The sequence below is a fragment of the Acanthopagrus latus genome, chromosome 15 (assembly GCF_904848185.1).
Source record: "Acanthopagrus latus isolate v.2019 chromosome 15, fAcaLat1.1, whole genome shotgun sequence".
In the NCBI taxonomy this organism is placed as follows: domain Eukaryota; kingdom Metazoa; phylum Chordata; class Actinopteri; order Spariformes; family Sparidae; genus Acanthopagrus; species Acanthopagrus latus.
This window is the reverse complement of record NC_051053.1, coordinates 22,451,763-22,479,468: the sequence shown is the minus strand read 5'-3', so window position 1 is coordinate 22,479,468 and position 27,706 is coordinate 22,451,763. Positions and strand designations below refer to the sequence as shown.

Here is a 27,706-nt window from a genome sequence, read left to right as displayed (position 1 = left end):
GCGCACAATAGAACCAGCAGATTCAGAGCCTGAGAGAAAGAAAGACAAAAAGAAAGAAAGAAAGAAAATAATCCCACCCACACCCCCCACCAACCCAAATCTGTCCTCTCCACCTCCTCCCCAAAACTTTTTTCTTCCAAAAGTGGTGACTAACAGCAGCAGAGGAAGGAGGAGAAGAAGGTGGAGGAGGAAGAAGATCATCACTTTTCTTTTTCTCCCTCGACCGTCTGTGCAGAGGTGAGTCTGACAACTTAATTGGTTCCCTCAGGCGCTGTTTTCTTTTCTTCTTCTTCTTCTGTGTTTTTTTTTTTTTTTTTTAAGACTCAGTTTCCGTGCCGTCTGCTGCTACACCTGCCTGCCAAAGCAGCTCCAGCTCTGATGGGCGCGGCTGGGACCGGTGCCCACATCTCTGTGTTTTGACTTGCCTGGGAAAGTTGATCGAAAAAGGCACAAAAGGACCGAGGAGGACTTCTTTTTTTTTTTTTTAGAGAGAGAGAGAGAGAGAACATCCCACCACGACGCGTCAACTTCATATAAACACATTATCATTCCTCCTGTGGATCAGTAGAGGTCCATCTCTGTAGAGGAGGACTCAGGATTTGATTGATTGTTGTTCAAGCTGGCTGAAGGTATGGATTTTAACAAGTACACTGGGATTACCTGGAGACTGTTTATATATTTTTATATATATATATATGAGGTTGTTCATGGTGGATGGTGTTTCTCTGCACTAACAACTGCTCTGTGGGACTTTGGTGATGGGCTGTCAAGCTCCTTTTATTGGCTTTAAAGTTACGACGATGGTGCAAAGTCTTTATTCTTATAGCTAATAAATTTCAAGTTCTATTTAGCTTGTCTGTAAAACCCAGCAGGGGGTTTCGGGATCATTTTTCCTTCCAGTGGGATCTATATAATTAGTCCGTTACGCTGATCTCAGTATAGTTTTACAAGTTCTTTCGCTTGTGCTATTTACATCCCTCTAAATATACTGCAGGTCATGGTCAGAAACTGGACGAGCTGGAGCCGTTTTAAACTGGCTGTCCAGATCAGTTCCAGGCTGTAATAATGAGAAAAAAATAGAATGAAATGTTGGTTTGACTGACTTTTACCCTGATTCTTGCACTTCACATGATGGAAGTTGTGATTTCTGGTCACCCAAAGAGTTTATTCTTTTGCTGTTTTGCGTCTTAGATGTTGAATTAAAGTGTGCAGGACACGAGGCGCATGTTGTTAAATGTCCTTGGCTGGCAGGGTGTGGTGAGAGGATGGTGTATCAGAGCAGTGCAGTGATCCACTGAAGCCTTTTGTTCTTTTGTTGGTTCAAGTCCTCAAAGAGATAAAGTGAATAAAAGACTATTGAAATCTACAGATGATGCATTGAAGCTTCAGGAGCCTCTCTTGTGGTCTCAACCTCTCACGTGAGGTTCAGATGTGTCCGGAAAGTTGTTTTGTTTTGAGTTGAGCTTTTCTCTGTGTGAGATTTTGTCACTGTGACCTTTGGGATTTAATTTTATGATCATGAGACTGATGTTGTGATGTTTTGTTTTTTTTTTCTCTCTCCCCTGACATTTTCAGTTTATGCAGTAAACATCAAAGCGGTTTGGTGTTTAGCCCAAAATCATTCCCAGCATAACTCCCATCAAAATGTTTGTTGAAATGTCGTTTAACCCAAAGTTACAACGAGGAATGAAACAGACTTTTTTTGGCAGAGTATGAACATGACAGTGGTCAACATTTTATCATCATCTCACCAGATAAATATGGGATGGACGAGTTAACGAGAGAGATGGACTTCTCGGCAAGCTTGTCAGGAGAAAAGGGTGAGACTTCTGAGTTTATTCATGACGTTAAAGGGCTGGTTCACCTAAAATAACACACAAAATAAACACTTCTCTGATCATACTCTGATACAGGAACTTAGAAAATATCGATATCCAACAACATTTTTAATTCCACAAAGAATGATTGAGGAAAAACAACGAGATATGACTTTTCTTGTCTCATAGCAGAGAACAGCAGATTAACTGTAGAAAACTTAATATTTTCTGAGAAATATTATATTTTTTCTTTTTAGATTCCTGAGTAAACTCGCCGTCGGAGCAAAGGGAGAGCGAGAAAGCGCGACTCGGTGTATCAATACTGAAGAAAATTGAGTCTTGAAACATCTCAAATATTCAGAATCGATACGTATCGTCATATCGATTTTATTTTTGACCTATGCCTGCAGATCATTTCGGTTTAGACTTTTAGAGAAACCCACCGCTAAAACTTCTCTGGTCACGAAAACACAATGGAGGTGAACCGACTTTTATTTACGGCACTTCAAAAACTACTTGCGAAAAAATCTCAGCAGAAACGTGTCTTTGCTAAAAACACCATCCCACTTCCACAAACCTCACTGTGGCAAGAGATGTAAAAACTTGATTTCTCATTTGAGAGATTAATGACAGATTGCCGTAGCGTCAGTCTGTGTTTAAACGCTGCACTTATTCCCTGGGTGATGCTCTTCTCTCTCTTCTTCGGGGAGCTTACTATCACTAACATCATGGCATGACTTCACCGTTCTCGGGTTTCCATTTCTGCTCCTCTCTCTCCAGACTCCGGCTGTAAGTCATCCTCCGGGGTTTTCCTCCAGTAGTCACTCCCGAATATAAAGGACAACTCATCTTAGCTTTAAAAACTTTTGACACAAGGTCAAGGAACGCCTGATTATATGTTTCACACCCAGCTAAAACAAACACGTAATCCGTCGTCCACTTGTTCTTCTCTTGTTCTATGTGTCACTTGTAAACTTTCTGTATATATCACTGTTTGGAAAGTGTTTTACAGTGGAGAGATGAAGAAAGGGGAAAGAAGAGATGGGTAGGATAAAGTGGTTTGGACGCTAAAAGAACATTAAAACGCCAAAACAATCGAGTTGCAGATGCTTTTCACGCTGGCTTTCCAGAGAATTTTGTGGAGGCTGTTTCAAAGATCAGTTAAAGTATGATAGCTACTGGTTTATAGCCTTGACCCTTAACAGACATACGTCTGCAAAAGGAAGGAGGAAGATGAGGAGGATGACGAGTGGGAGGACATGAGCATGAAACTGAAATGAGATTTACATGAGCTGGAGAACAAGATGCCTCCTAGTGGAAGAAGGCTGTCATTAGTACTAATTATCTGCATCATTATAAACATGATTTACACAAACTTTAACTCCCACATGTTGTTTATATTTAGAGTTGAACTGATAAGCACATAAACATGAGTAAGATCACAACACGACTGTCGAAGAGACTGAAGGCTCATCATCGACTTCTGAGCACAAAGATCCACTTACTGGAAGTTTCCTAGAGCATTCATGGAGACGGTTTTAGCTGTTATTCCCTTTGCTTGTGCCAAATGATCAAAACAAAGTCATCCCCGTGACAGCTGAGCAAACTCTAAAGGCGAATGAAAGCCTTGAGATTTGTCTGAAAGCTCCGGGAAATCTCAAGTAAGCGTTTCCCAGGATAAGACATTTTTATGACAAAGAGAAGTCAGAGCCGCAAAAGATGACATGTTGGATTTGATCAACTGCAACATGTGATTTATCAATTATTTTTCATTTACACAAGACTTTACTATCAACTTATCAAAAAAGAAACCCAAGTTTGAACTTGAAGGTGAGTTGAAGTAGATTTTTGAGTCTGAATCCAGTTAAACTCGTTAAATAATGACGCATGTCCGTTTTTGACGAGTTGGGGAATTCAAAGCATCAGAGCTGGGAATTAACTTTTCTTACTAACAGGACTATTACATTTGAATTAAACTACCTGAACAGACCAGATCACAAAATGTCCAGATGAAAAATAATTAGTAAATCACACAAAAGCTTTTAATCTGGATGAAAGCTCCGGGAAATCTCGAGTAGGTGTGTCTACTTCTCGTCAAAGTAAAAATCAAAGAGTGACGCGTCAGATTTGTTGTTTAGTTGTTCATAAACCTGAACCTGAAAAAAAACTTAAAAGACTTGATTTAGCTCAAACTTCAGACATTTTGTCACCACTTCCTACTTTTTTAAGAGTCATAAGTTGCAAAAGAAATAGCTTTATTAATCAGTTTTAAACCATTGTTAAAAAACAGATTTTAGGTTGTTGCTGTCTAATAAGACATTTACAAAAGTTAGTCTTTACCAAAGTGTTTTTATTACATTGATAATCCATAATTACTCTTGTAAATGTTGTCAAAAACTTGATTTTGGTTCAGTTTCAATGTGATAAAAGTGACTCTCTTGAAGGGAGGAACACCAACCTGGCAACCCAAACACGGTTCTTATTATTGGCTTATAGCTGATATACAAAACACTATGCAAAGACTGATCCGCTAATCCTCCTGTGAGTTATTGCGTGGAAACTCCATCCGACAGTATCGTCCATCAATCAAAGCCACATGAATTCATCTGCGGCGACGTAAAAATCATCGCCATGTCAGTCACTCAACACTCCAGCCAACACCCGTTAAGTGGGATTAACAGCCATACGTTTAAATAACAGTCTGCTGTATATAACTCTGAGGAATTCAACGCAGTGTCTTAACTTTCCTTCTTTTTATGTTGTGTTATCAGTTGTAACAGAAACTATAACCACCACCACCAGACTGACTTCTCTACCACCAAGTGAGTCTCTCTTTTCTTCCAGTCACGCTTTCTTTAATTATCGGCAGCAAACTAAACTTATAATGCAGTAATTATAGCCGAGCGGCTCTGAAGGGAGGACCCCATGAGTAACAGCTTCTCCTTGTTTTGCTGTGTGTCTTTCTCGTTGCTAGAGGGAACCAGCGGATCAAATCACAGGAATATGTCCAGCGGTGCTGGAGGGCTGGGCCTGGAGAAGAATGTCTTAACCCAGAACAGCAGTGGAACGTATTTCTCCTCATGTGAGAGCAAATTTCCACTCAGGGTCCGAAAATTTGGGAAGTTGCGGATGTTTGTGCAGATGAGTCTCGAGACGCTCATGTTATATTTTTAACCCCCAGGAGAAGGAAACTGACTCTTACTTTGATTTCAGTGGATTTGCAGATCATTTCACATCACTTACAGTTTTTAGGGAACTTCCACTTCTCATATTATTTTACTCAAGTAACACAGAAATACACTAAGTACATACGTTTAACCTGCAAATTGTACATCCTCTTCCATATTTATTCACAATCTAACAAATACAAAACACAAAAACAAAGAATTAAAAACACAGAGAATAACTTCTCTTAGTTTTATATCATTGTTTACTACTAGATTCTTTTCATGGCTGCATTAATTGATAAATGCTAATACGTTTACTTAAGTACTTATGCACACATATAAGGTACTTGTACATGACTTGAGTATTATCTTTTAGGAACATCTTATAGGATATATTTTATACGTCACGACAATAATTTGAAAGTTGTGGCTACTGATTAGTTTACAACTTAAGATCTTGGAGAATATGATGCTTTTCTTTTTGTTTTTAAAGATAAAGCTACTGACAGTATCCCAGTGTATAATTAGAGCTGACCCAGTGGGATAATTAAAGGGTGACTCCACCTATTTTACACATTAATGTATGTTTACAGTTCTTAAGAAGTATTACTGCATATGTGAAACACGTAGATGAAGCCGTTTGTGGCTCCAGAGGAAGCTGCATGTACTCTGATTAAAATGCCTCCAGTGATGTCACTCAGTGGCTACGTGGCATTGTGGGTAATATAGGCACCAGTTTTGAAAAGAAGAAGAATGTGTGGAAAAAAGGTGATATGTCTAGTTCTGCAGTGTTGATTTTGATCATTTGTTTTAAAACTGTTCATGCTTTTTAAAACCCAGCACCTTCATTACCCACAATTCATTTAAGCTACGGAGTGACATCACTTCCTCTGGAGCCACAAACAGCTTTATACAACTTTTTCACATGTGAATTCAGCCTCCCTGAGACTTGTAAACTGGTCTATTTACAAATTAGTTTTCATGCAAAAACACCAAACATTTATTCAGATTTGTCAGATGTAAAGATTTACACATTTTTCCCTCGTCAGTATTACTTATTGTAAAAAAACTGTGGTCTCATTGTGAGCACTTGGACATTGTTCAAGTTTTGTGGAAGCGTCACAAACCCAACAATCAGTCAGTTTATCCAGAAAACAACAGTAACAGAGTACTTTTACCATGTGTAGCCATGTGTTATGGATACTTTTGACTTCAGTAGTGGATCTGAGTATTTCCTAAATCACTGCCAACACAGTGGCTTCCTGTATTTTCCAATAAGGGAACTGTTATGTAACTATAATGGTTCCTGGAAAGAGTTATTTAAAGACTAATTTGGTACTAATTATATAGAAGATGGACGCAGTGTTCGATTTCTTCACTTAGAATATTGTAGTCGTACAGCTAGTGAACTGCAGGTCAGCTGAATGGGTAGTTTAATCTATGAAAATGTATCATCAGTGGTTTATATGAAGAATCTTTGTAAAATAGCTGCAAACATTATAATACATAGCTCTGAAATGTAGTGGATTACAAGTATAAAATAGTATGAAATTAAATACTCGTGTAAAGTATAGGTAAGTGAGTAAAAGTAGACTACCTAGTAGCAGCGAGCCGCAGTGTCTGGACTCCAGTGACTCAGTAATATTCCTGTTTGTTTATATACACTGTGAAACGGATCCAGTTGCAAGAAATCAAAAATAACTCGCCTGTATCATCCCTCCAGCCTCTGTAGGTGTGAACACCGGCAGCTTAAGCTCCTCCTCTGGAGTTTACCTGGGAGGAGACTCTTCAGGAGGAGGTGATGGAGGAGGGGGCTACTTAGACGGAGGAGGGTATGGAAGCGGAAGTGGAGGAGGCGGCGGCAGCAGTTACATGGTGAGCTCAGTGTCAAAGGTCAGGTCCAGCTCGTCAGGCGGTGCCAGGAGATCGCAGGCCAATGGCTCGTCAGGAGGCCTGTCGCCAGGTTTCCGGGAGAGGAAGACCTTAACCAGCCGCTCAGGAGGTTATGATGGTGAGATCCTGTTAATAAAGTCAAGTTTGGAGAGAAGGAAGCCGCCGTACATGAGGGTGCTGTTAACATTTCTGCTGCCATTGTGTTTTCTTGTAGGCAGTTCCAGTGGCAATTCCTCTCCAGAGTTTACACGCAAAGATTATGGGATCTATTGTGAGTGAGACTGATGACTGTGTTGGAATATGCGCCTTATTTTTCCAGCTTTATCCTTTATATTTGTGTTTTCTTCCCCTTTTTCCTGTTTTCTTTTTCAGGCTCAGGCGCCACAAGAGGGAGGAGTGAAAGCAGAGGTATGCACTGATGCAGTTTTATTTGCTCCTCCTCCCACTTCATTATTTCTGCATCATCTGCCTCTGAATCGTCCTGGTTATCTTTATTAAATCAAGATTCCTTTGTCCATTGTGTGATTTTTTTTCCAGAGAGCGAGATCAGAGCAAGATTACAGAGCGCCTCTCCCACGGCCTGCAGATGTAAGACCACTTGAGACACACTGATCCGCTCGCTCTCGGTTATGCAATCGACTCACAAAGCGACAAAGCATCTTTATGAGAGTCTGCTCATTCAGAGAAGCACGCAGATTTTTGGACTTGAATTATGTTGCTGTCAAATGCTCAGTGCTCGCTATATATCACACACAAGACGTTGCCCTCTCCTCCACTTCTCACATGAATGTTTACCTCCATGAAATTTCAATTAGTAACACATGTGCAGCTCCTCCAAACAGTAGATTCAAGGTACATCAGCACAAAGAAAGGGAGGGGTAAGAGTTAAACCGTGTAGATCAGGGGATTGTCTGCAATGTGCAGAAGTAGGGAAGAAGTCAAGGGGCAGATTTGCGGTGGCAACAATGGCACATATGAGTCACTGCTTGCAGAATATCCCGGTTTGAACCAAACAGTGGAGACTCGGAGGTTCACAGACGCTGAATGCTCCCTCTGCTGATTCAAGTGTATAACTGCAGTAATTGAATCCACATTTTTACACAGTTAGTCATAATGTGCCACCTTCACCCCTGAGCTCAGCTCCAGTGTTGCAAAGCTGTGCTTTCAGAAATGGGGGAAGAAGAGTTTCACTGTGTTAATTTACATTTACTAAGATTTTGAGGTACTTGTACTTTTTTTTATTTTGCGCTATTTTACACTGTAAGTTCACTATTCTTCACACATCATGTGAATTGGTGGTTTTTAAACTATAAAATTGTTGATCAGTGTATCATATTGATCTGATAAATATTGACAGTGCGCGGGAACACTCAACACAAAACATATAGGTGACATTTACTTCCTGTAACACAATCTATGAACTAGAACTAAAACAATTAGACTAAAAAACATAAATTGAAAGCGTAGTGGCTTTCAATCTGTGCTGTCCAACCTGAACGTTTTGAAAAAAAAAAATTCTCAATTTTGCCTGCATGCTATGTAATTTTGCACTGACATTTTAAATTAGAAGTTACCTCATCTTACTAAAGTGCTTGAGTAAGTGTACTCTCCAGTCTGGACTTTTACAGTACTGTATTTGTTGAGCATTGTTTGTGTGTATTTGGCTGCGCAGGGACGGAGCTGGACGACGTGAAGAAGCTTCTGAAGGGACGCTCCTGCAGCGTCAGCCCCACTCGCTCCTCCAATGCCTCCATCACCCTGCCCGTCCCTAAAAAGGCCACCGTGGAAACCAAGACCATCACCGTGGCCTCTCAGTCGGGTATAACCTTACAAGAGTAACAACACATACCTAACATGCACAGACAAGTTGTCTGCCGCTTAAACATATATGGTTTAAAATTGCCTCAGTTTGTGTCTCTCAAGTTGTATTATGTTACATTCAACGAGTGACAGAGCTCGACAACTGGTTTCTAGAGAGCCTGACCCAGACACGTACACATACCAGAATTATGTAAGACTTAAAACTTATTGTGAAGTAAGGAAGTAATCTCCTCTCTGTCTTGGACGACACACAATAAAAATTAAACAAGGGTCAAAACATTTTTTTCATCCTGCATTGGAGAGAATATTTTCTGACCTACAGATTTTGTCTTTTCTCTCCTGCAGGTTCGACTTCGTTTGACTCTGGTCTGAGATCAGCCGGCTTCCACACCATCGACTCTGCAGGCCTGTTTGATACTGGTCTGACGAATGGGCACTTTGATACTGTAAAGTCAAGCCAGTACGATGTCACGCTAAAATCTGGCCAATATGATACAGGTGTTAAATCAAGCCATTATGATGGTAGTCTGAGATCAGGACAGTTTGACTCTGGTTTAAGATCAGGCCAGTATGAGACCAGCGTGAAGTCAGGAGGTCAATATGATGTCACTCTGAAATCAAGCCAATACGATACTAGTGTGAAGTCAGGACAATATGACATGAGCATGAAATCAGGGCAGTACGACAGCAGTGTGAGAACGGGCCAGTATGACACGTTGGACGCCATACTTCCATCTTTCTCCTGGTCCACCTCCACGCTGCCCGCCGCCTCGTCCACCACGGCGGTCGCTGGCAACACCAGCTACTCGTACCAGACGAGCACCAACAACATGCCGGGAGGATCCTCGCCCGTCGGTCTCACCTCACCCTCGTCTCTGTCAGGTGAGACCAAACTTACCTTGAGAATTAACCTGTTACTCTGCAGGTGAAATGTGGTGTTTTTTTCAGTGTAATAAAGAAAATAGGTTTGTGCTGTTTTGCATACTTTATGTGGACAAACACGTAATTATACCAATGAGGTAACAAGTCCACTTTGGTAAACATTTAATATCTATCTAAAAGTACTTATCATTGTTTAACCAATCTGTCGTTAAAGACAGGAAAAACTGCCGCGAGGACGCTCATCCTCCTGTAAACAATACAAAAAATATATATATATGACCTCATGACAAAGTCATATAAATATCTTATTATAACTCATTTGGGCAGATTTAAGACACCACACGATTATCACAGAATTAAAGATCACGATATCATGATTGCTGGAAAAAAATACTGTTGTCATGCAGTTTCTGAAGCAAGTTTAACACAATACATTTTTTGGGTGATACTATTTAAATTAACCCAAAAATGTGTCATGTGCATTTCTTAAATTCTAATGTACAATGCTTTAATTTGCCAATTACAAGTTGTAGCTGCTAAAATGTAAAGATTTAATACTTTTCCCTGCATTTTCATTCCATTGTAAATTAAATATTGAATTGTTTGTCTCAAGACTTTAAAGATTTAATGATGAATCTATAAATAAGTTGGTGTTTTTATCCTGTGCCATGCTTAAACTTAATGCAGAACAGTTTTAATGGTTAGTTTTATTTTGTCATTCACTCTTTTCTCCTTGTATTTCTATTTTGTTGCAAGACATTGTTGTTTTGTTGTTCTTTTCTTTTTTTCTTGTTCTGCGAATGTTCAAACAAAATTTCAAATGTTTTATTTTATGTTATTTATGTTATTTTTTTTATATTTAAGTCAAACTTCATCTATTGTTTACAGTTTACGGCTTTCAGAACAATCTGGCTCCCACCTCCAGCAGCGTGCTCACCACCAGCGGTGCTAACGTACATGCTAACGTAGGAGGTACGACAGCACGTTCGCTGACACAATTCCACTAAATCTCGACACATTTAGGCATTTTATTCACTGAGTGTTTATTTGTCCGTATTTACAGGTTACGGCGTTCAGAAGAACGTGTCAAACGGAGTTGGTGTCATCAGCACTGGAGTCTCTACAAGTGAGTCCACAAAGGATTCCCTGCAGTCACTGTCTGAACATTTTCTGAAACTTAAATGATTTCTGACTGTTTCTTCTGTTGTCATCAGCCACTAGATCCCAAACTGTCGACGACGCTTATAAGAAAGACTACAAGTTCCTGATCTCTGAGAAGGAGAACGTGCCGGCCAAGAGGGACACAGAGATGCTCATTTTGGCTAAAGACAGCGGGAAGCAGTTCACCAGCAGCAGCAGCGTTCATATCGGCGGAGGTGAGTCGGATACTGATCGCCCCCTTCTGGATGAACATTGAATTTTCTCTCACCTTGAAATGAAATTTCTCCACAGCAGCCAGTTGTGAAACATAGATAGTATTTTAACAATCCTAATTTCTGGTTTCTGGGAGGCTTTGAGCTGTGAACTTCCTGTATCTTCTCTGTCCTCTTCCCCCGTCGTAATATTGATCCCACATTTCTATTTCCAACAGAAAAATCCCCAAATGACCTAAACTGATTTTAAAAGTGCCTCTAATGGTTTGAAGACGATTAGATTAGATTAGTGCTAACAAGGTAATTCATCACGAGGAAACGACTTGATAAGACAGGAAGAGTGGAGCTGAGTTTTAAAAACAAATCACATGGACTTTACTGAACATCTTTGTTGTAGGAAGGTTTTTCCTTGTGTTGGTTATATGAGAGTAAGATCACATATGGTGGTCAACTTAAAGCAGATGTGTTACAGTCCGGTAGGCGAGAATCCAAAGAATTCTTGTTGGCTCAGGGAACAAAAAGAAACTACACACACTGTTGAGTGTTTTAATGGTAAAGTCCAGTACGTATGATCCACTGATCAATAATGAGCTCCTCAATTTTATATTTTCAGTTTGAATCTGTGACTATAGTTAACAAGAGTCAATCCATGCATGCTGTTATGGCACAGCTGATCTCAGATTAAAATTATAAGTACAAAGAGGAAACAACCTTCTGTTTTCTTGAGGTTACGAGATTAATTAACTCTTTATCACAAGCAAACAACCTTTGCGATGTCGAGATAATGTTGTATTGTATCTGTTGTATTCCCTTTTAGCTGTGTTTTTGGCTCTGCTTGTCAAACAATGAAAACAATGAGAGCACTGTTTAAAAAAAGAGTGTGTCTAATTTTACAGGGTCGCTATCGGGAGATTCAATAAAGAAAGAGAAGCTCATTTCAAGCTACACGGAGACGATGCCACTGAAGTCAGAGACGGGCAACTCTTACTGTGAGTGGTCGCGTTAAAACACCTGTAAGAATAAAAAACAAAGTACTTTGACTTTATAAATAAATGACTTCTGTGTATTTATCCCTTCAACAGATGGATCATCTGGAGTTGTGATGAAAGACAAAGCCACCTATGCAGGTATTTTTGATTGTGTATTCTGATATTTACATGATAATGAACATTTTAGTCTTTTGACAGTGATGATTTCACTCTTCTCTCCGTCTTCAGAGATTCACAGAGACAGCGGCGCCTTCGGAGGTGGAGGACTGTGCTGCTGCTCCGACTCCTGCTGCTCCTGGTGGAAGTGGCTGCTGGGTCTTCTCCTCCTCTCCCTGCTCCTGCTCGGACTCCTGTTTGGGCTCATTGCGCTGGGTGAGGCTGACTTACACAACATAATGAGATTTTAAGGGCAAAATACAAAAAAGGCTCCACAAAGATAAAACCGAAGGTGTCCTGAGATACTCTCTGCAGCGGCTCTGCAGTGAAACCCCTGGGAGTGACGGTTTTTGAACCAATAAAAAGAGTGTTTCAGCTTTTACAGGCTAGTGAGCATTATTTCACTGTGCTGCTAAGAGCTGGGAGGCAGTAAATGTACTCCTTTCCCTGGAAACTTGATCTGTGGGTACCGTCTCGCTGCCATAAAGTCGGTCTGGCATTCATTGTCAGTGGAGCAGCTCCAGAAATCGTTGCTTGATGACATCAGAGACTCCAGTTTGTTTTCCTGCAGCAGGAGAACTGTTGATTTGTTTTTGTTTTTTCTATACTGATACTAAATGATGATAAAGAAAGAACCTGGAACAACATTTACAACCTCTGACTCGAGGTATATTTTTACTTCTACATAAACATGTGCACATCTGAACCGTTTGACTTCATCTAATGCAGTCGATTATTCAAAGCATGCAGGTAGATCCATAAATCTTATATATCTTATATCACATAACTCAAATATGAACGGAATATAAACAGTCTGTGAGTTTTTTGAGGACATCATAACTACTACATCTGTTGTTAATAAATGTCCAAAACTTGCCTTGAAATCAGAGGAAAAGACTTTCTACAGCTACCGAACTTGCCTGAGAATCATGATGTTTTTATGTTTTCGTCAGTGTAACTTAGTTATAGCTGTCTGTCTAATTATGGATACACTGCAAACAGTGTAGCTGATAGCTAATTCAACATACTTTGGTATACAATGAAGTTAACATTAATCTAGACATTAAATTATGTGGATTTGGGTTTTAAGAAACAAAAAATCTTGATATTTACAATGAAATCGGGATAAAAGCAGTCAAATAACTGTTGTATTTCTGATATACCCCATCCCAGAACATGTCAACAAATGATAGATTTTTAACTTGTGACACGATATTAGTTTATTGAATTACAGATTGACTTTAATTCTTTAACACTGTCTGAACATGTGCTCCTTGTACGGCATCTCACCAAATGTTGATGTCCCTTTTTCAGCTGAGGATGTGAGAAAGCTGAAGAATCGCGTGGCGACCCTGGAGGCCGAGTCCTCCGTCGCCGCTGCTCGTACCAGTCGGCTGGCAGGTTCTGAAAATGACATCTATGTTGCCGGTGGAGCTGCAGGAGGAGGTGCCCACACTGACAACACGCTACACCTGGGTGCTGGAGGAGGAGGAGGAGGCTCGAGCTCCAAAACACGAATCGCGATTGCCACTGGGGCAGGTGGTGCAGGAGGCGCCACCGGTAGCAGTGGCATCGATGTCAGCATTGCTGGTGGTGCTGGTGCTGGTACTGCTGGTGGGTCTACTGGGGCCAGAGCTGGAGGTGCTGGCACGGCCAGTGGCACCAGTTACAGTGACACCAGTTACAGTGGTGGTGCTGGCAGTGCTGGTGGGACTGGACACAGTGGTGCTGGTACCAGTTACAGTGGCAGCGTTGGAAGCGCTGGTGGTACCACAGGGTTCGGTGTGAGTGGAGGACACACAGACGCTTCTCTTCAGCTGATGATCCAACACATGTTGAGAAATGAAATGCAGTCACAAGCATTCAGAGGTACTAATACACACACACACACACACACACACACACACACACACACACACACACACACACACACACACACACACACACACACACACACACACACACACACACACACACACACACACACACACACACACACACACACACACACAACATTTACTGATCTCTTGTTTTCTGTTTCAGCTTTCCTGACATCCTCAGTGCAGGGGGAGAGAGGGCTGCCTGGACCTAAAGGTGAACTTTATTTATTATATATTTCATAAAATCTGACTATGTAAACATTTTATTTTAAAGATAACATGAGTTATGTTTGATTTATATTAATTTATGTTTATCTGTTTGTTCTTTCAGGGGACACTGGAGCTAAAGGTTTGGATTTCTCACTCGTGATTCTGTTGATCTGTTTTATTTCTGTATGTTTGTTTTCTCGTTATAATCAGATGTTTACTTGTCACAGGTGACGCTGGGTTCCCTGGACTCCCAGGTGAGGAATGATGATTATCATAACTCTTGAGTCATTAAACAGTAGTTTACATTTTGTTAGGACTATTATGTGGCGTCATGATGTAATTTTACTGTGACCTTTGACCTCAGGTGCTCCTGGTGCGATGGGACCTTCAGGCCATGAAGGTCCTAAAGGACAGAAAGGAAGCCAAGGTAGAGAAAGTTCAAACTACATGAAGCAAGTTCACTGTTTGGTGTTTTTAGATTGAGATATTTTAAATGAATGTAAAATGCCTGATCAGGTGATCATGGAGTGGACGGACAACCTGGTATCAGAGGTCGTGAAGGTCCAGCTGGGCCCAGAGGTGAGCCAGGACCTTCAGGCGTTGGACCGAAGGGTGACAGAGGTACGTATCACATCCACAACAGGAATTTTGTGTTTATTAGTGATATTGACAACTTCTAGTTCATCTTGATTCTGTCGCTAAAGGATCTCATGTGTTTGGTTTATGCAGGTTCTCCTGGTGATCCAGGGGTTCCTGGGCCTGTTGGACCTGCTGGACTGAAAGGTAAGATCATTTTATTTCTTGTCCTTTACTTTGAGTTTTTTCATGTTTAGATAAACGACAACAAAAACAGCTACTTTTCTTGTGTTTTTACATCAAAATACCAAAGTTTGACTTGTAACCAGAACAGTTTATGACCTCATGTATGAACGATAAGAAGCAAAAATGGAAAGAACTTATTATTTTATAGCAATTTCTAGGATAAATTAACTTCTGTAAAGCTTTTTGTATGTCCCAGTAAGTATTTTCTGTAAATGTTTTTTTGTCTTTAGGCTGTTATAATGTTCATGTTAAACAGCGGTTCTCCTTTCTAATTATTACTTATCTTTGCTCAAGGTTCACCTGGAAATCCTGGACTTCCTGGAGCACCAGGTCAGTTAATTTCCGCTGGATATCATGTCATGTGGAGCGTCATAGCGGTTCCAGAAACACCTGCTGTTACCTTGAATTCACCAGCAGCTGCTTATAAAAGGGATTAAAGTGTCAGAGATAAAAGTGTTTTTTTAATTTATCATAATGTGTTTTGTTATAGGTCAACCAGGTCCTCAAGGTTTCCGTGGCGAGGCAGGGTTACCTGGGGCTAAAGGTAGATTCATGTGGTCATTATTAAGCTGTAAAGTGAAACGCATTGTTGATTTGCTTTATTTTGTGCACCCAAATGTTTCTCACAGTCGTTCTTCTCACTCTGCAGGTGACCGAGGGTTGGCTGGATTCCAAGGAGCTAAAGGTTTGTTGTAACTAAATCAGATGTTTCTCTGTCTTGTGGGGTCGGTGAATGTTTTAACTGTAGTTTAATTAATGTTTATTATAGGTGATCCTGGTCACGATGGTCTCAGAGGTATTAAAGGTCAGTACAGCTCTGTGAATTTAACTGAAGTATCTGAAGCTGTCAAACTGGCATGTCATATACTGAGTGCTGTTTTCTAATCCAGTCGTCTTGTTCCTCAGGTGAAGCAGGAGCACCGGGTCTGCCAGGGCTCGCTGGAGAGAAAGGATCCAAAGGGTCAATGGGTGAGTCTGAATGACACTTGGTACTTTTGGTTTCCTTGCAGGGAATTAGACGAAAAGATCGATACCAATATGAAGCTACAGCCAGCAGCTGATTAGCTTAGCACAAAGACTGAAAGCTGGGGGGAAGAGTTAGCCTGGGTTTTGCAAAATGTAGCTCAAATATATGTTAAAAATGATGTATAATCATTTTTATCATGTCATTAATTTTAATTCTATTCTGCTCCAGCTACTTAGGACAACAGTAACTTCATAGCTTACTTACTTATTTATTTATTTTTCCTGAAATTTACTGTAAATGTTTTGTAAAAATTAATAGAGAACAGTCCACCTGATTTGAAGGACACGCTCCACCAGAGGGCAGCAGAGAGGAGTCTGCTCATAAATCCTCTCTGCTGCCCTCTACTGTTCATTAAAGGAACAGCAGACACTGAATAAACTATAAGAGTTTGTTTCTCAGAGTAACATCTTTAGCGATATTCAATATAATGATTGTTTTTCTTTGCTTTTATGTTGTCAGGCTTGGCCGGAGTTGATGGTCAAAAAGGATCAAGAGGTAAATGAGTCATTTTATGAGCAGATGACAAGTATTACATGTTACACAGCTGAACTAGAAACATATAATAGCCTCTTCTTCCTGAATACATAGAATTTCAGACACACACAGTTTCTTTGAGCCTCAAATAAATCCTCAGAATTTATATTTTACTTTTGGCCTTCAGGTGACCAAGGACCTTCTGGGCCTCCTGGACTCAGAGGTCCTGCTGGACCTCCCGGAGATGCTGGACTTCCAGGTAAACTGATCCTGATGTAACTCTCATGAAAATTGATCTTTAGTGTTAACATCATCATAAATGGATGATATGATAAGACACATTCATTATATCTTCCCCTCTTTGTAGGACAACCTGGACTTCAAGGACCACCAGGTACGACTCTACTTTTAATCCAGTACACATTGCTTGTAGTTAATTCTGAATCTTGCTGCATATTCTTTGCTTTCAATGCTCTCAACAGTAAAAATATACTTGTGTCTTTCTTTTAGGTATACCAGGGAATCCAGGAAGACCTGGTGCTAAAGGTACAGCTGCTGTTAGCTTCCTTAAAGGCTTCTGCTTTCTGAAATATCACAAACTTCATCTGATAATCTGAGTTAACATGTCTGTCTGTCTGTTTTAGGTGAAACAGGACAAGCAGGAAGAATCATCAATGCAGGTAACAGAACACGTTTAAACTTATATTTCAAGAGAAAGAGGATGATTGAACCAGTGTTTTTACATGCACGGGTCAATTATGAGATTTTGGGCTATTTAGCTTCCATAACGTGTCTTTTTTCAGACTAGTGGAAAGAAAATAATCAAAACACACATTTTTAAATCAAGCACATATTTAATGAGATGTTCTAATATCCACATTTAAACATAACATATCAGAAAACTTCAACGCAGAACTAATTAGTTAAAAATTAAATTGATTTTTACTTTTTTTGTTCCAGCTGGCTCCTCTGCTGTTGGCATCCCAGGACCACCTGGACCTGCTGGTCCTCCCGGCCCTGCTGGACCTCCAGGATTATCAGGTCTGACCCTTAAAAACCCTGATTATGTCGTCGACATTCTGTATATTTTTACATCCCAGCATTATAAGATCAGTAGCAACAATATTTACATCACCAATGTTGTACCAACTTCAATGTGTTACACTTGTCTCTTTATTTACCTCCTCAGGTCCGATTGGTCCTGCTGGTCTGCCTGGCCAACCTGGTAGGTTTTTAGCTCCCAAAGACAGCTTTTTAGACTGGATGTGTTGCAAGTGTCACAGATGTCCAATTGTGTTTGTCCTCACAGGTCCTAAAGGTGACAGAGGGTACAAGGGAGAGCAGGGAGAAGCAGGAATATCAGTGAGAACGTCAGAAAGCATCAGCTCAACCAGAAATGAGAGTGAGTACTGGCTCGTACTTGGTTTTCTATAAGACGCACCGAGGCGAGAAATAACCTGCTGTATCTGCTGCAGAATACAACTAAAGTCGGTCTGTAACTTTTGAGTGAAACACATATATCACAGTCTTCATCTTTCAAATGAGAAGCTGAGTTCATAAGCAACACAATCCAGTTCAGTGCACTCAAGTGTTCTGAAGCACAAACAACAACAACAAGCAAACTTTCTTTGGTAAAGATTGTGATAACATTCTTCACATCTTTGTATTTGTGAAGCTATAATCCAGCTGTACTTATATATAAACTGTTTGTTAGATGAATATATTTTATGAGCGCTTTGCCTCATTTCGATTAAATACAAACTCATAAATTAGAATATTTTCTCTCTGACATGGCGTAGAGTAGATTATATAGTTGCAGCTCTCTTAGCTTTGATTAATTCTAACAAATAATAAAACCAATACAGAAAAGTCAGTTTGCCGTCACTCTTCTCTTCCTTTTCTGGTTCAGATTGTCCTGTAATCTCCCCTCTCGGCCACAGTCGGCGCTGTTCAGCAAAATAAAACATAAATTTTAGTTTTCTTGCACCCTGGTTTGTCTTCCTTTAGAGACCAGGACACTGCTCATTACTTTGTGTGTTTTTGTTTTCTGCTTTAGGACAGTTTAGTTCCGGTGGAGCCTCAGGAATCCCTGGACCTCCCGGCCCGCCCGGTCCACCCGGACGTCCAGGTAAATATGACACAGCATCTTAAACAAGATCACCTTTAATGACTCCTCTATAGGATCTGTTGACCACAGTTTTCTTGTAATATTCTTCAAATTGTGTCACTGACTGTGTGTTTTCAAATGTTTTCATCAGGAGATTCAAGACAAGGACCTCCAGGACCACCTGGGCCTCCAGGTCAGCCTCGTTAAATCCGCTGTTTCAAACATGCCTGCATCACACGATGTCCTCGTTTATTAGACATTCTTTGTATAAATCTTTACTAATTAGTTCTACCTTCTAGGTTATGGAAGACCAGGACCTAAAGGAGACAAAGGAGACCCAGGCTTTTCATCCAGCTCTGGTATGATCCAACATCTCCATGTGTTCTCTGTGTTGATGTGAGTTTGATGTTTACTGCCCGCTAACAGGAAACATTTAAACATTGTTCTTCTTACAGGAACATATTACACTGGACCACCAGGACCACCTGGGCCTGCTGGGCCTAAAGGATCAACAGGTGATCATATTTTTTCTAAGGTATTTTACTTACACAGTTCTAGAAGTATTTTATTATAACATGTTCATCATCATTGTAGGTTCTCCTGGACCGAGAGGATACCAAGGTAAATATCCTTCTTCTGTGTGCGGTTATCTTTTTCTAAATCACTCATGATTTAGATCATTGTGAGCCTTCCTAACATAACTAACTGTGAGGTGTCATGTGTGTCTCAGGTGAACCAGGCCAGCCAGGTGTGCCAGGAAGACCAGGAAGCTCTGAGAGAGGTCAGTGTCCAAACATAAATCAGACAAAACCACATTAGAATTATATTAAGATAGATAATCTTAAGGTCTGAGGATGAATCGTATATTCATGTCTTCCTCATAGTGTCCACTTATTCCGGAGGCCACAGCATCCCTGGACCACCAGGTCCACCAGGTCCTCCTGGACTTCCAGGACCACAAGGATTTAAAGGTAAACCTACCAACACATCAGGATCTGTGAATGCTGCCATGCTGTATTGTTTGTGTTTCAGAGCTAAAGACAAAGACAAACTTTGTACCTGCCTGTGTGTGCATCACATGGAGGTAATGATTGTGTTGGTTAACCTTCCTCAGGGGACCCTGGAGCTCCTGGTATTCCCGGCTCTTCAAGAGGTGAAAAAAAAAATCCTAAATATTTTTTACAAATGAATGTTAGTTGAAGTGTTCAGTTAGAATAGCTCTGAAGTTTAACTCCACATAACCTCTTCAGGGTCTTAACTGTCTCATTGGTCCTCAGGCTCCGTCTCCGTCACATCAGGTCCTCCTGGTCCTCCAGGTCCTCCTGGTCCTCCAGGTCATCCAGGATCCTTTGCCGCTTCCAGTGAGGTGCACCAGTACATCAGCGACTATCTGAGTAAGAGCTTTTTCTGAAGGAAAGTCACGAGCTCACAGTCTGTCAGAGGAACAGAGGAGAGTGTGAACATGTTTCATTTGTCTCATGCAGGCAGAAGCAGATTGAGTGGAACACCTGGACCTCCTGGTCCACCTGGACCTCCTGGAATCCCTGGAAGCTTCTCAGGCTCAATCGATGACATCGCCAACAGAATCATTGCATACATTCAACGTAAGTCTGTGATTCTCTCCAGATACTAGATAGTAGACTGGAATAAACAGTTGATTACTGTGACTGTGATCACTACAAGCTGCTGTTTCCACTGTGTTGTAGAAGACACGCTAACTGTGTTGGGTGATTTCAGGTTCAGGCTCAGGCCTCAGCCTTGGTGTTCAGGGTCCTCCAGGACCTCCTGGTCCTCCTGGACCTAGCTCTGGCTCTGGATCCCTGACGGTTAATGCTCTCATCACCATGCTTCAGAGTGAGTATGATTGGACTGAGTTGATAAAAACTAATGAAAAGTAGAAAACTACTTGGTTTTTCAGAGGCTTCACCAGACTGAACTTCGTCTCTGTGCTGTGCAGGAGACGACGTGAGGAGGTATTTGTCAGGACCGCCAGGGCCACAAGGACCACCGGGACCACCAGGGTCATCCGTAGGATTTTCAGCCAATTACAACGTGGAGGAGGTAGCCAGATATGTCTTTAACATCATGAATGGTAAGCACAAGTTGCACTAACAGAAAGCAACAACTCTGTAAGTGGAGCCTGGACTTCTTCACTCAGTGGATTTTATTGTCTTTTTCAGACAGAGGGATTGCTCGAGGTCTGCCTGGGCCACCAGGTCCTCCAGGGCCTGCTGGGCCTTCTGGTGGATCAAGCTCTGGCTACGCGACCGCTACAATCGACTATACTGCGCTGATGAGAAGTAAATTATTAGATTTTTTTCATCAACAAATCTTTTTTCCACTGCAACAGTGAAATTTTGTCCCTTACGCTTCATCTTCCTCGTATCTTCCTCTTCTTAGGTCCAGAATTCCGCTCATGGATGAGCTCTTCAGTAAAACAGGGTGCTCCTGGTGCTGCGGGTCCCCCAGGGCTGCCTGGCCCTCCTGGTCCTCAGGGACCACCGGGAGTCTCCTCTGCCACTGTGTACGGGTCGGGAGGTCGTGGCCACAGTTTGGAGGAAATTCAACGCTACCTGCAGAGTGAGTCTGACGGAGAGAAAGAAGACGACGTGTGTTACTTAGTTTTGAATCAGGTTAAAAATGACCCTTGCAAATATTAGAAACACATTTCACTTATGGATACTTGCAGATTTATATGATGGAATTTAAAAACAATCTATCCTCATTGTTATTACACTGTGTACAGCACAGTTTAAATGGTGATAATGCTTATGTTATATTTATATTATTCATTGAACCCTCAAGTTAAATGAAAGCATTCGTTACACTTAGAAAAAATCTCTGTGAAAAATTACTTGTGGTCCCGACTGCCTCCCTGAGAGAGTTCTACTGAAAACAGGATTAAATATTTATGTGTCTAAAGCTAAACACATTTAGTTTCTTGTAAACACAAACCAAAGCGGCGTGTTTGCAGATGCACTTCTAATTTGTTTGCATAAAGTCGCCAACGGGAGAAGAATAAACAGACCTGTAAATGCTTTTATTTGCTGATATCGGCTTCAAACCCTCTCAGCTCATCAGCTCCAGAACTCCATACTTTATTCACTTTATTCACGTCTTTGGCTGTCTTCTCCTCATCAGTGTGATGTTTTAGGTGATTTCTGGTTTCTTCACAGACTAAATTGTTAAGATAAACATCCCGGTAGAAAACGTCCTCATCAGGCTTTAGTTTAAAGTTATTATTAAAAAGTGTACACATTGAATTAATCTTAAATTCACGTGTGACGCCTTCATGCCTCATTAATAATAATACTTTCACTGATGTTAGTTTGGAGACCAAATTTAGCTGTTGTGCCACAGATTGAGGAGAATTACTGCTAGAGTTTAACCACACAAACAGGTAGCATAAGATGTCGCTGTTGTGTGGATATTAAAGACTAGCAAAACCATAAAGTACACGAAATAAGCAAATTGTAACTATTTGTCTTTACATGTTACAGTTACACCTACGAAATGACAGCATAGGTAAACAAGTTTCAGTCTATTCACAGCTCTCTGATTTGAATTGTGACCAATAAATCACCAAAGATATGAAACATTGCATCCATCATTTTCTTCAGACACGGTGTTCACAACATACCAATACTAGACAAATTCCTTCCAGTTCCATCGGCATTTGAACTAAAAACACTCATCCAAAGAAGGAAGTCAGCAAAATGTGACTAAAAATGACAATGAATCAGTGAACACGTCTAACCGATCGTTTGGATTCCTCTCAGTGTAGCTTCACATTTAGTGACAGAGACTTGACTGTCGTTTATTTAGTCCTCCACTGTCAGCATAAATGGGGTTAGAATATTAGAAAAAGACAATAACAGTTAAATTAAATCTTCCTCAGGCTCTGGGTTCAGAGGTCTTCCCGGCCCTCCTGGCCCTCAAGGTCCACCGGGACCACAGGGTCCATCGGGTGGTTACAGTGGATCAGTTTCCTACAGTGGAAACTTCCCTCGGGAGACAATCCGCGCTGAAGTCCAGGAGTATCTGACCAGTAAGATCCCGTCGTCACACACAGATTAGACACGTGATCAGTGCCTGCAGTCAAACATTAACCTCCATGAAACTTTTTTAATTTTCAGGTGACAATGTTCGTCGCACCATCATCGGACCACCAGGGCCTCCAGGACCAAGAGGTCAGAAGGGAGAGCGTGGGGAGCCGGGTTACGTCCAGGGCTACACGCAGAGCCAGAGCTACTCTCAGGGCAACTCTCAGGGCAACTCTCGCTACGGCACCGAGCGCAGAGACGTCGACATCAGCAGGCTCACTGAGACGCTGGACTACTCCAGCGTCGCCATGAAGGTTACAGACTACATCAAGAGTGAGTGCATCCATTACTTTTACTTTCATTTGGTGAATATGCTACAGATGTCAGCAGGGCTGCCACAACTATGAGAATGTGAAAATAGTTTACTTTGGTTTATATTATGATGCTTGGAAATGTTTCCTGATGTGGGTTCTGAAGCTCATAGATTTTTTTCAACACTTTTTGATTGGGTCTATAATTGATTCATTGGAGTCATCTGTCCCCTGAACTCTTCACCTGTGTGACAACACGAGTGTCGCTAAAGTACTTTGAAACAACATCCCTCCTGTAGATCAAGGCCTGCTGCAGGAGTATATGGTTGAGGGTCCCTGGAGGGCACACTTGAGAGCGATTCAAGGCCCCCCTGGTCCACCCGGACCTCCCGGACCACCCGGTCAGAGCCGCGTCATCGGCGCCTACGGCAACGTCACCGCTGACCTCATGGCCTTCTTCAGAAGTGAGCATACACAGTTATGACACAGTTATGACTTTCCACATACTGTATCAGGTCAAAGCTTACATCAATGGAAAACTATCCAGACTTATGTAAGTGCAGCTGGAAAATGTTGCTTCATCATGACTGAATCTGGGCTTTTGCTCTGGCGCAGCTTACGGTACCGTCACCGGCCCGCCAGGAGGCCCCGGACCAAGGGGAGAGAGAGGGTACCCAGGACCCAGAGGAGACAAGGGTAAACAGAGCTGATGATAAAAGACAGCTTATTGCTTCCCAAGTATTGTTTTAGTGGATTGAGGCAGGAGATTTGTGTGTTTGCAGGTGATCCAGGAAATCCAGGTTTACCAGGACTCCCTGGAACATACACGGTCCAGATCCCACACAGAGTGCAGAAGAGGGACGCAGGTAAACATCAATCCAATTATTTAGTAAAACAAAAAAAAAATGTCTGGTGTTAAATAGACCTAACTCATCACATGCTTTGTCTCTTCTTTCTCCCACTGCAGAGAATAAAGAGGTCGTTCAGAATAAAGCAGGTGGTCGTCGCAAGAAGCTCCGTCGCCATGCCAACGGTGGCTAGAGGGCTAACACACTGCTGGGTCGTGTCAGCTTTAATTTTTTCTCTTCTTCTTCTTCTTTTTTTTTTTTTTTATAGGATCAATGCAAGTAGTGAAAAATGCTCCTTATTTCTTGCCATTTGTAGAAAAAGTTCAGGGGACAATTTGAGCAAATAAAAGTGGCCAAAAAAACGCATCAGCTTCTTTAAAAACTGCTTCAGTAGAGTTAAAGATTTTTAGCTGCTGGTCAGTGTTTTTGTAACACAGACTTCTTTTTTTGAATTTTTTTTTATTTGACATGTGGGTGTAAAATGTTTACTGTGCTCAGTTAGACGCTTGCATTCAAACCTTTTTTTTTCCAGGGGCAGCTTTGTTTAAGAGAAAACTATTTTTAAGCAATAAGTTAGCTGATATATTTCATGTGCACTTTGCGTCTCTTCCCACTGCTCGTGTAACTTGAGGTGTATGTTTTCTTTTTTGTATTAATTGTCTTTTGAGGATTTTTATTGTATTGAGGAATATATTAGTGTTGACTGTTTCAAGTACAATATTTTCAGTTTACCCACATAAATCAAGTCCAGCCTCCACTCACGATATACAAAACAGATTTATTAAATATATACAGCATCGCTATCTGAAGCTAACACAGTTCCAGTCAGAGTGAGGGGCAGCAGGGTGGGGGTGAGGGTTGGGACTGATGGTGTACTTGATGTTGAGCAGATGAACGACAGGGACTCAGATAATGACTAACAAACGACTGATTGGAGTGTATATTTTTGTATAAGAGCGCACTGAAATTCATATATTTTCTTTATACCTTGAAGTGTTGGAAAGATTAAATTATAAAAATGTTCCCAGATTATGTTTAACGTGATTGATCTGATCAATATACTTTGAGAGACACACAAATAAATCTATTTTTGGACTTGTGAGTCTTGATATTCATGTGACTAAATTGAAAAAAAACCAAACAAACAAAACAATTCAAGTCGAGGTGATTCCAATGTCAAATAAACGATCAGTTTTTTTTTATTTACAACAACAGAAGAAAATGTCCATTTATAAAGACACTTACATACATACGTTTGATCTGACATCAAAAATGCATATACTATGACTATTCATTGTGGTAGAATGATCGACACATCCAAAATGCTGTGACTGAACGAAATAAAAAAATATTTCAAATCTATGGGGCGTTTGGTGTAATTCACAAGACACAGTCTCCAACAACCCCGATAAAAATCCAGCATTTGTGACAAAACACTAGGCGATGTTAATGTCAGCATACAGAACTGAACACATGCACTGATGTGGCAAAATAAAACTAACCAGGTTATCTTTTAGTGAACCGTCTATGAATACTCTGCTCATAAAATACAAAGAAGCACTTCTCCTTCCCACAGGTACAGATACAGCATTTTACCTTTCATACAACACGGTTGTCAATCAAAACAAAATTACAGCATCAATACATCAGGATACATGTTTAGAAAACTAGATCATAAAATACTAAAGGGCATGTTTGGAAAAAGAAAAGAGTTAAAAAAAGAGGGGAAATGTTGAGACAATTCAGTCAGTTTGGAGTTTGAAAAAGTAACTCGCTGTCAAAGACACGTTGACAGTTTACTACTGCATATTTTTGTCTTTAGCTCAAGTGGCAAAAACAGTGCAAATCAAACAGCTTTACATTCCTTAAGTTTCGTCTCACAACGCTTGTTTGTGAGACCACTGCTCAATCAAACTCCCAGAAGATATAGTGATTATTTTTTTTTATATCTAAAATAAAAAGTATGTCATTCTCCAGGAAGAAGCAGGACACCTCTTGGGTTTCATTAAAAACTTGGCGATTCATCGAGTGTGGCGAGTGTGTTTTTTTCAAAACAGCAGCGCACGCTCCGTCTCCACACATTGTTTTTCAATAATGTCTGAGTTTGACCTCAAATCTATGTGCATGGAAACTTCTTTTTAGGACTGTGTGGGTGGTTATATAAGAAGTCAGATGATATAGTATTAAGATGGACAAAAGCGAAAATGTGTTGGTTGAATGGATCTTGCACATGACATCCATTAGGGTGACGGGAGATAGTGTATGTGTAATTTTTATATATTTGATTTTAGGCTTATTAAGGTATTTAAAGGAGTATTTTCAGTTTTCAGTCGCAGTTTGATTAGGTTTAGGTAAAAAACCTACTTGGTTAGGTTTAAGTTAAATCATTGTTTGGATTACTCAACTTAACTTTTACCTTCTTCCTTTCACACAGGACACAAACAGCGACGATCACAAACATTAAAACTCATCTCTGTCTGAAGTTAGAGGCGACGAATCACCCAATGCGAGTCAACAATAATGCGCCAGGCACACGAGGGAAAGCCTCCAGGCGAAATACCGAGTTTTTAGGGAGCCCTGTGTTGAACTAAACTGGGGAATGTACGTTTGGGAATACAGCAATACTAAAGCAACAGATATAATTTTGTTCTCAAGAATGTAAACTCCTTATTTTAAGCACAGTATCTGATACAACTTCATATGCAGGTGCACACATGTAACATCTTACAACACAGTACATTCCTTTTAATCTGAATTTACAGCCTCATGATCCCAACATGACGCTGTATTTGAAAGACGTTTTCTTTTTTTAACTCACCAGCACATTTCCCTTAAACCAGCTCGGCCAAACATGCAGCAAAATATGACCTCAGGTTTAACTTCATCACCAGTTTATGTGAAATGACCTCTCAACATTTTGGGATTATAGGTGGAAATCATAACCTGTTCTTTATGTGCGAGACATTCAGGGGCACTGTTTGTACTGCAAGCGGTGGAAAACACAAGAAAGGGCCTGAATGCAGAAAGAAAAGAACTGAGGCACTGGAGATCATTCATACTGGAGCAGGCTGCGCTCACAATAATCTGTGAAGCACGATTGGCCTTCGCTACCAACTGCAGACCTTTTAAATTTGAACATGCTCAAAAAAGTGCATATTATCCATCGGACGTTTCCCAACAAGCTGAGAAAAATTCTGATTAAGTGAGGGAACGGTGTGTAGGCACGTCATGCTCACTAACGGTGGAATCAAAGCAGTGAAGAAGTTTTTTGTGTTTATCGGTAACGGTCGGAGAGATGACGTCGCTCCATCAGGAAGAGTCTGTGAACGCGGCCGAGTCTGTCTGGTAGCACAGACAGAGAGGAGGCTATACACCAGAGTTGTGCAGGTGTGGTATGGGGTAGAATTTGGACACTCGGCTCTGGGTGGTTGGGTTAAGGCATTCGGATTCGCCACTCATCTTGAAGAAGACCTCCTGCTCCTGGAGCTTCCGTGTGAACTCCTCCTCCAATGCCTGCAGGGGGCACCAGATACAAACACCCGAGTCAACCTCTCTGAGGATTACTGTTCAGACATCTGAACTCTCTGCAGGAGCGTGATACTGAGCATGATACGACCCTAGAGAGTATTCATAAAAGACATTCAAAGGATGTTACATATACCTTTTTCCTGGGCCTGAGCTTCTCCCTCCACTCCTTTATCTCTTGGCTGTGCTCCTCATCCAGCTCCTTCAACTTTTGGGTTTCGTGTTCAATCAGAATGTGGCATTTCTCATTCTGTAAGAAAATGTGCCTTTAAGTCCAGAAGTCCAACTCCAGCAGCCACACCAGGATGTGGTTCAATACCATGCACCATTTTTGAGTTAGGTGTTAAAGCTGCTCCTTTTG

The 27,706-nt window shown here is 41.0% G+C and overlaps 2 protein-coding genes across 4 annotated transcripts in view; one reads left to right on the top strand and one right to left on the bottom strand.

Moving 5' to 3' along the window:
• On the top strand, positions 1-25,182 carry LOC119034097 (collagen alpha-1(XVII) chain-like). 2 transcript variants are annotated; one of them, XM_037124817.1, is made up of 56 exons: positions 1-237; positions 1,755-1,820; positions 4,589-4,639; positions 4,792-4,899; positions 6,708-6,995; positions 7,092-7,148; positions 7,250-7,285; positions 7,415-7,465; positions 8,550-8,696; positions 9,044-9,580; positions 10,469-10,552; positions 10,644-10,706; positions 10,795-10,956; positions 11,850-11,942; positions 12,036-12,080; positions 12,171-12,314; positions 13,413-13,967; positions 14,142-14,192; positions 14,310-14,327; positions 14,416-14,442; positions 14,553-14,615; positions 14,705-14,809; positions 14,918-14,971; positions 15,305-15,340; positions 15,501-15,554; positions 15,660-15,695; positions 15,780-15,815; positions 15,917-15,979; positions 16,497-16,532; positions 16,699-16,770; positions 16,879-16,905; positions 17,022-17,057; positions 17,156-17,191; positions 17,472-17,552; positions 17,701-17,736; positions 17,821-17,913; positions 18,568-18,639; positions 18,770-18,811; positions 18,918-18,977; positions 19,074-19,133; positions 19,213-19,239; positions 19,349-19,399; positions 19,503-19,589; positions 19,733-19,771; positions 19,896-20,012; positions 20,103-20,222; positions 20,356-20,472; positions 20,576-20,710; positions 20,799-20,918; positions 21,019-21,198; positions 22,517-22,666; positions 22,755-22,994; positions 23,272-23,436; positions 23,588-23,668; positions 23,755-23,838; positions 23,940-25,182. In XM_037124817.1, the coding sequence occupies exons 2-56, from the start codon at positions 1,766-1,768 to the stop codon at positions 24,011-24,013; spliced, it is 5,457 nt and encodes a 1,818-aa protein (XP_036980712.1). In that variant the 5' UTR covers positions 1-237; positions 1,755-1,765; the 3' UTR covers positions 24,014-25,182. The 2 variants fall into 2 exon arrangements, with proteins under 2 accessions (XP_036980712.1, XP_036980711.1); XM_037124816.1 differs by lacking the exon at positions 1-237 and adding an exon at positions 302-629.
• Positions 24,997-27,706, bottom strand: part of slka (STE20-like kinase a) — a 22,550-nt gene continuing 19,840 nt past the window's right edge. For both annotated transcript variants that reach the window (XM_037124818.1, XM_037124819.1), the window contains 2 exons: positions 27,482-27,595; positions 24,997-27,333 (listed from right to left, as the gene is read on the bottom strand). In XM_037124818.1, the coding sequence (XP_036980713.1) occupies positions 27,187-27,333; positions 27,482-27,595 (261 nt within the window). In that variant the 3' untranslated portion in view covers positions 24,997-27,186. The remainder of the gene's footprint in view (positions 27,334-27,481; positions 27,596-27,706) is intronic.

What these genes read in the sequence shown, in the direction of transcription:
- LOC119034097 (XM_037124817.1), top strand. Translation starts at nt 1,766, where the DNA reads ATGGACGAGTTAACGAGAGAGATGGACTTCTCGGCAAGCTTGTCAGGA. An exon ending in TATTCCCGGCTCTTCAAGAG is followed by an intron (nt 19,772 to 19,895) that starts GTGAAAAAAAAA and finishes ATTGGTCCTCAG; the next exon opens with GCTCCGTCTCCGTCACATCA. An exon ending in GGTTACAGACTACATCAAGA is followed by an intron (nt 22,995 to 23,271) that starts GTGAGTGCATCC and finishes TCCCTCCTGTAG; the next exon opens with ATCAAGGCCTGCTGCAGGAG.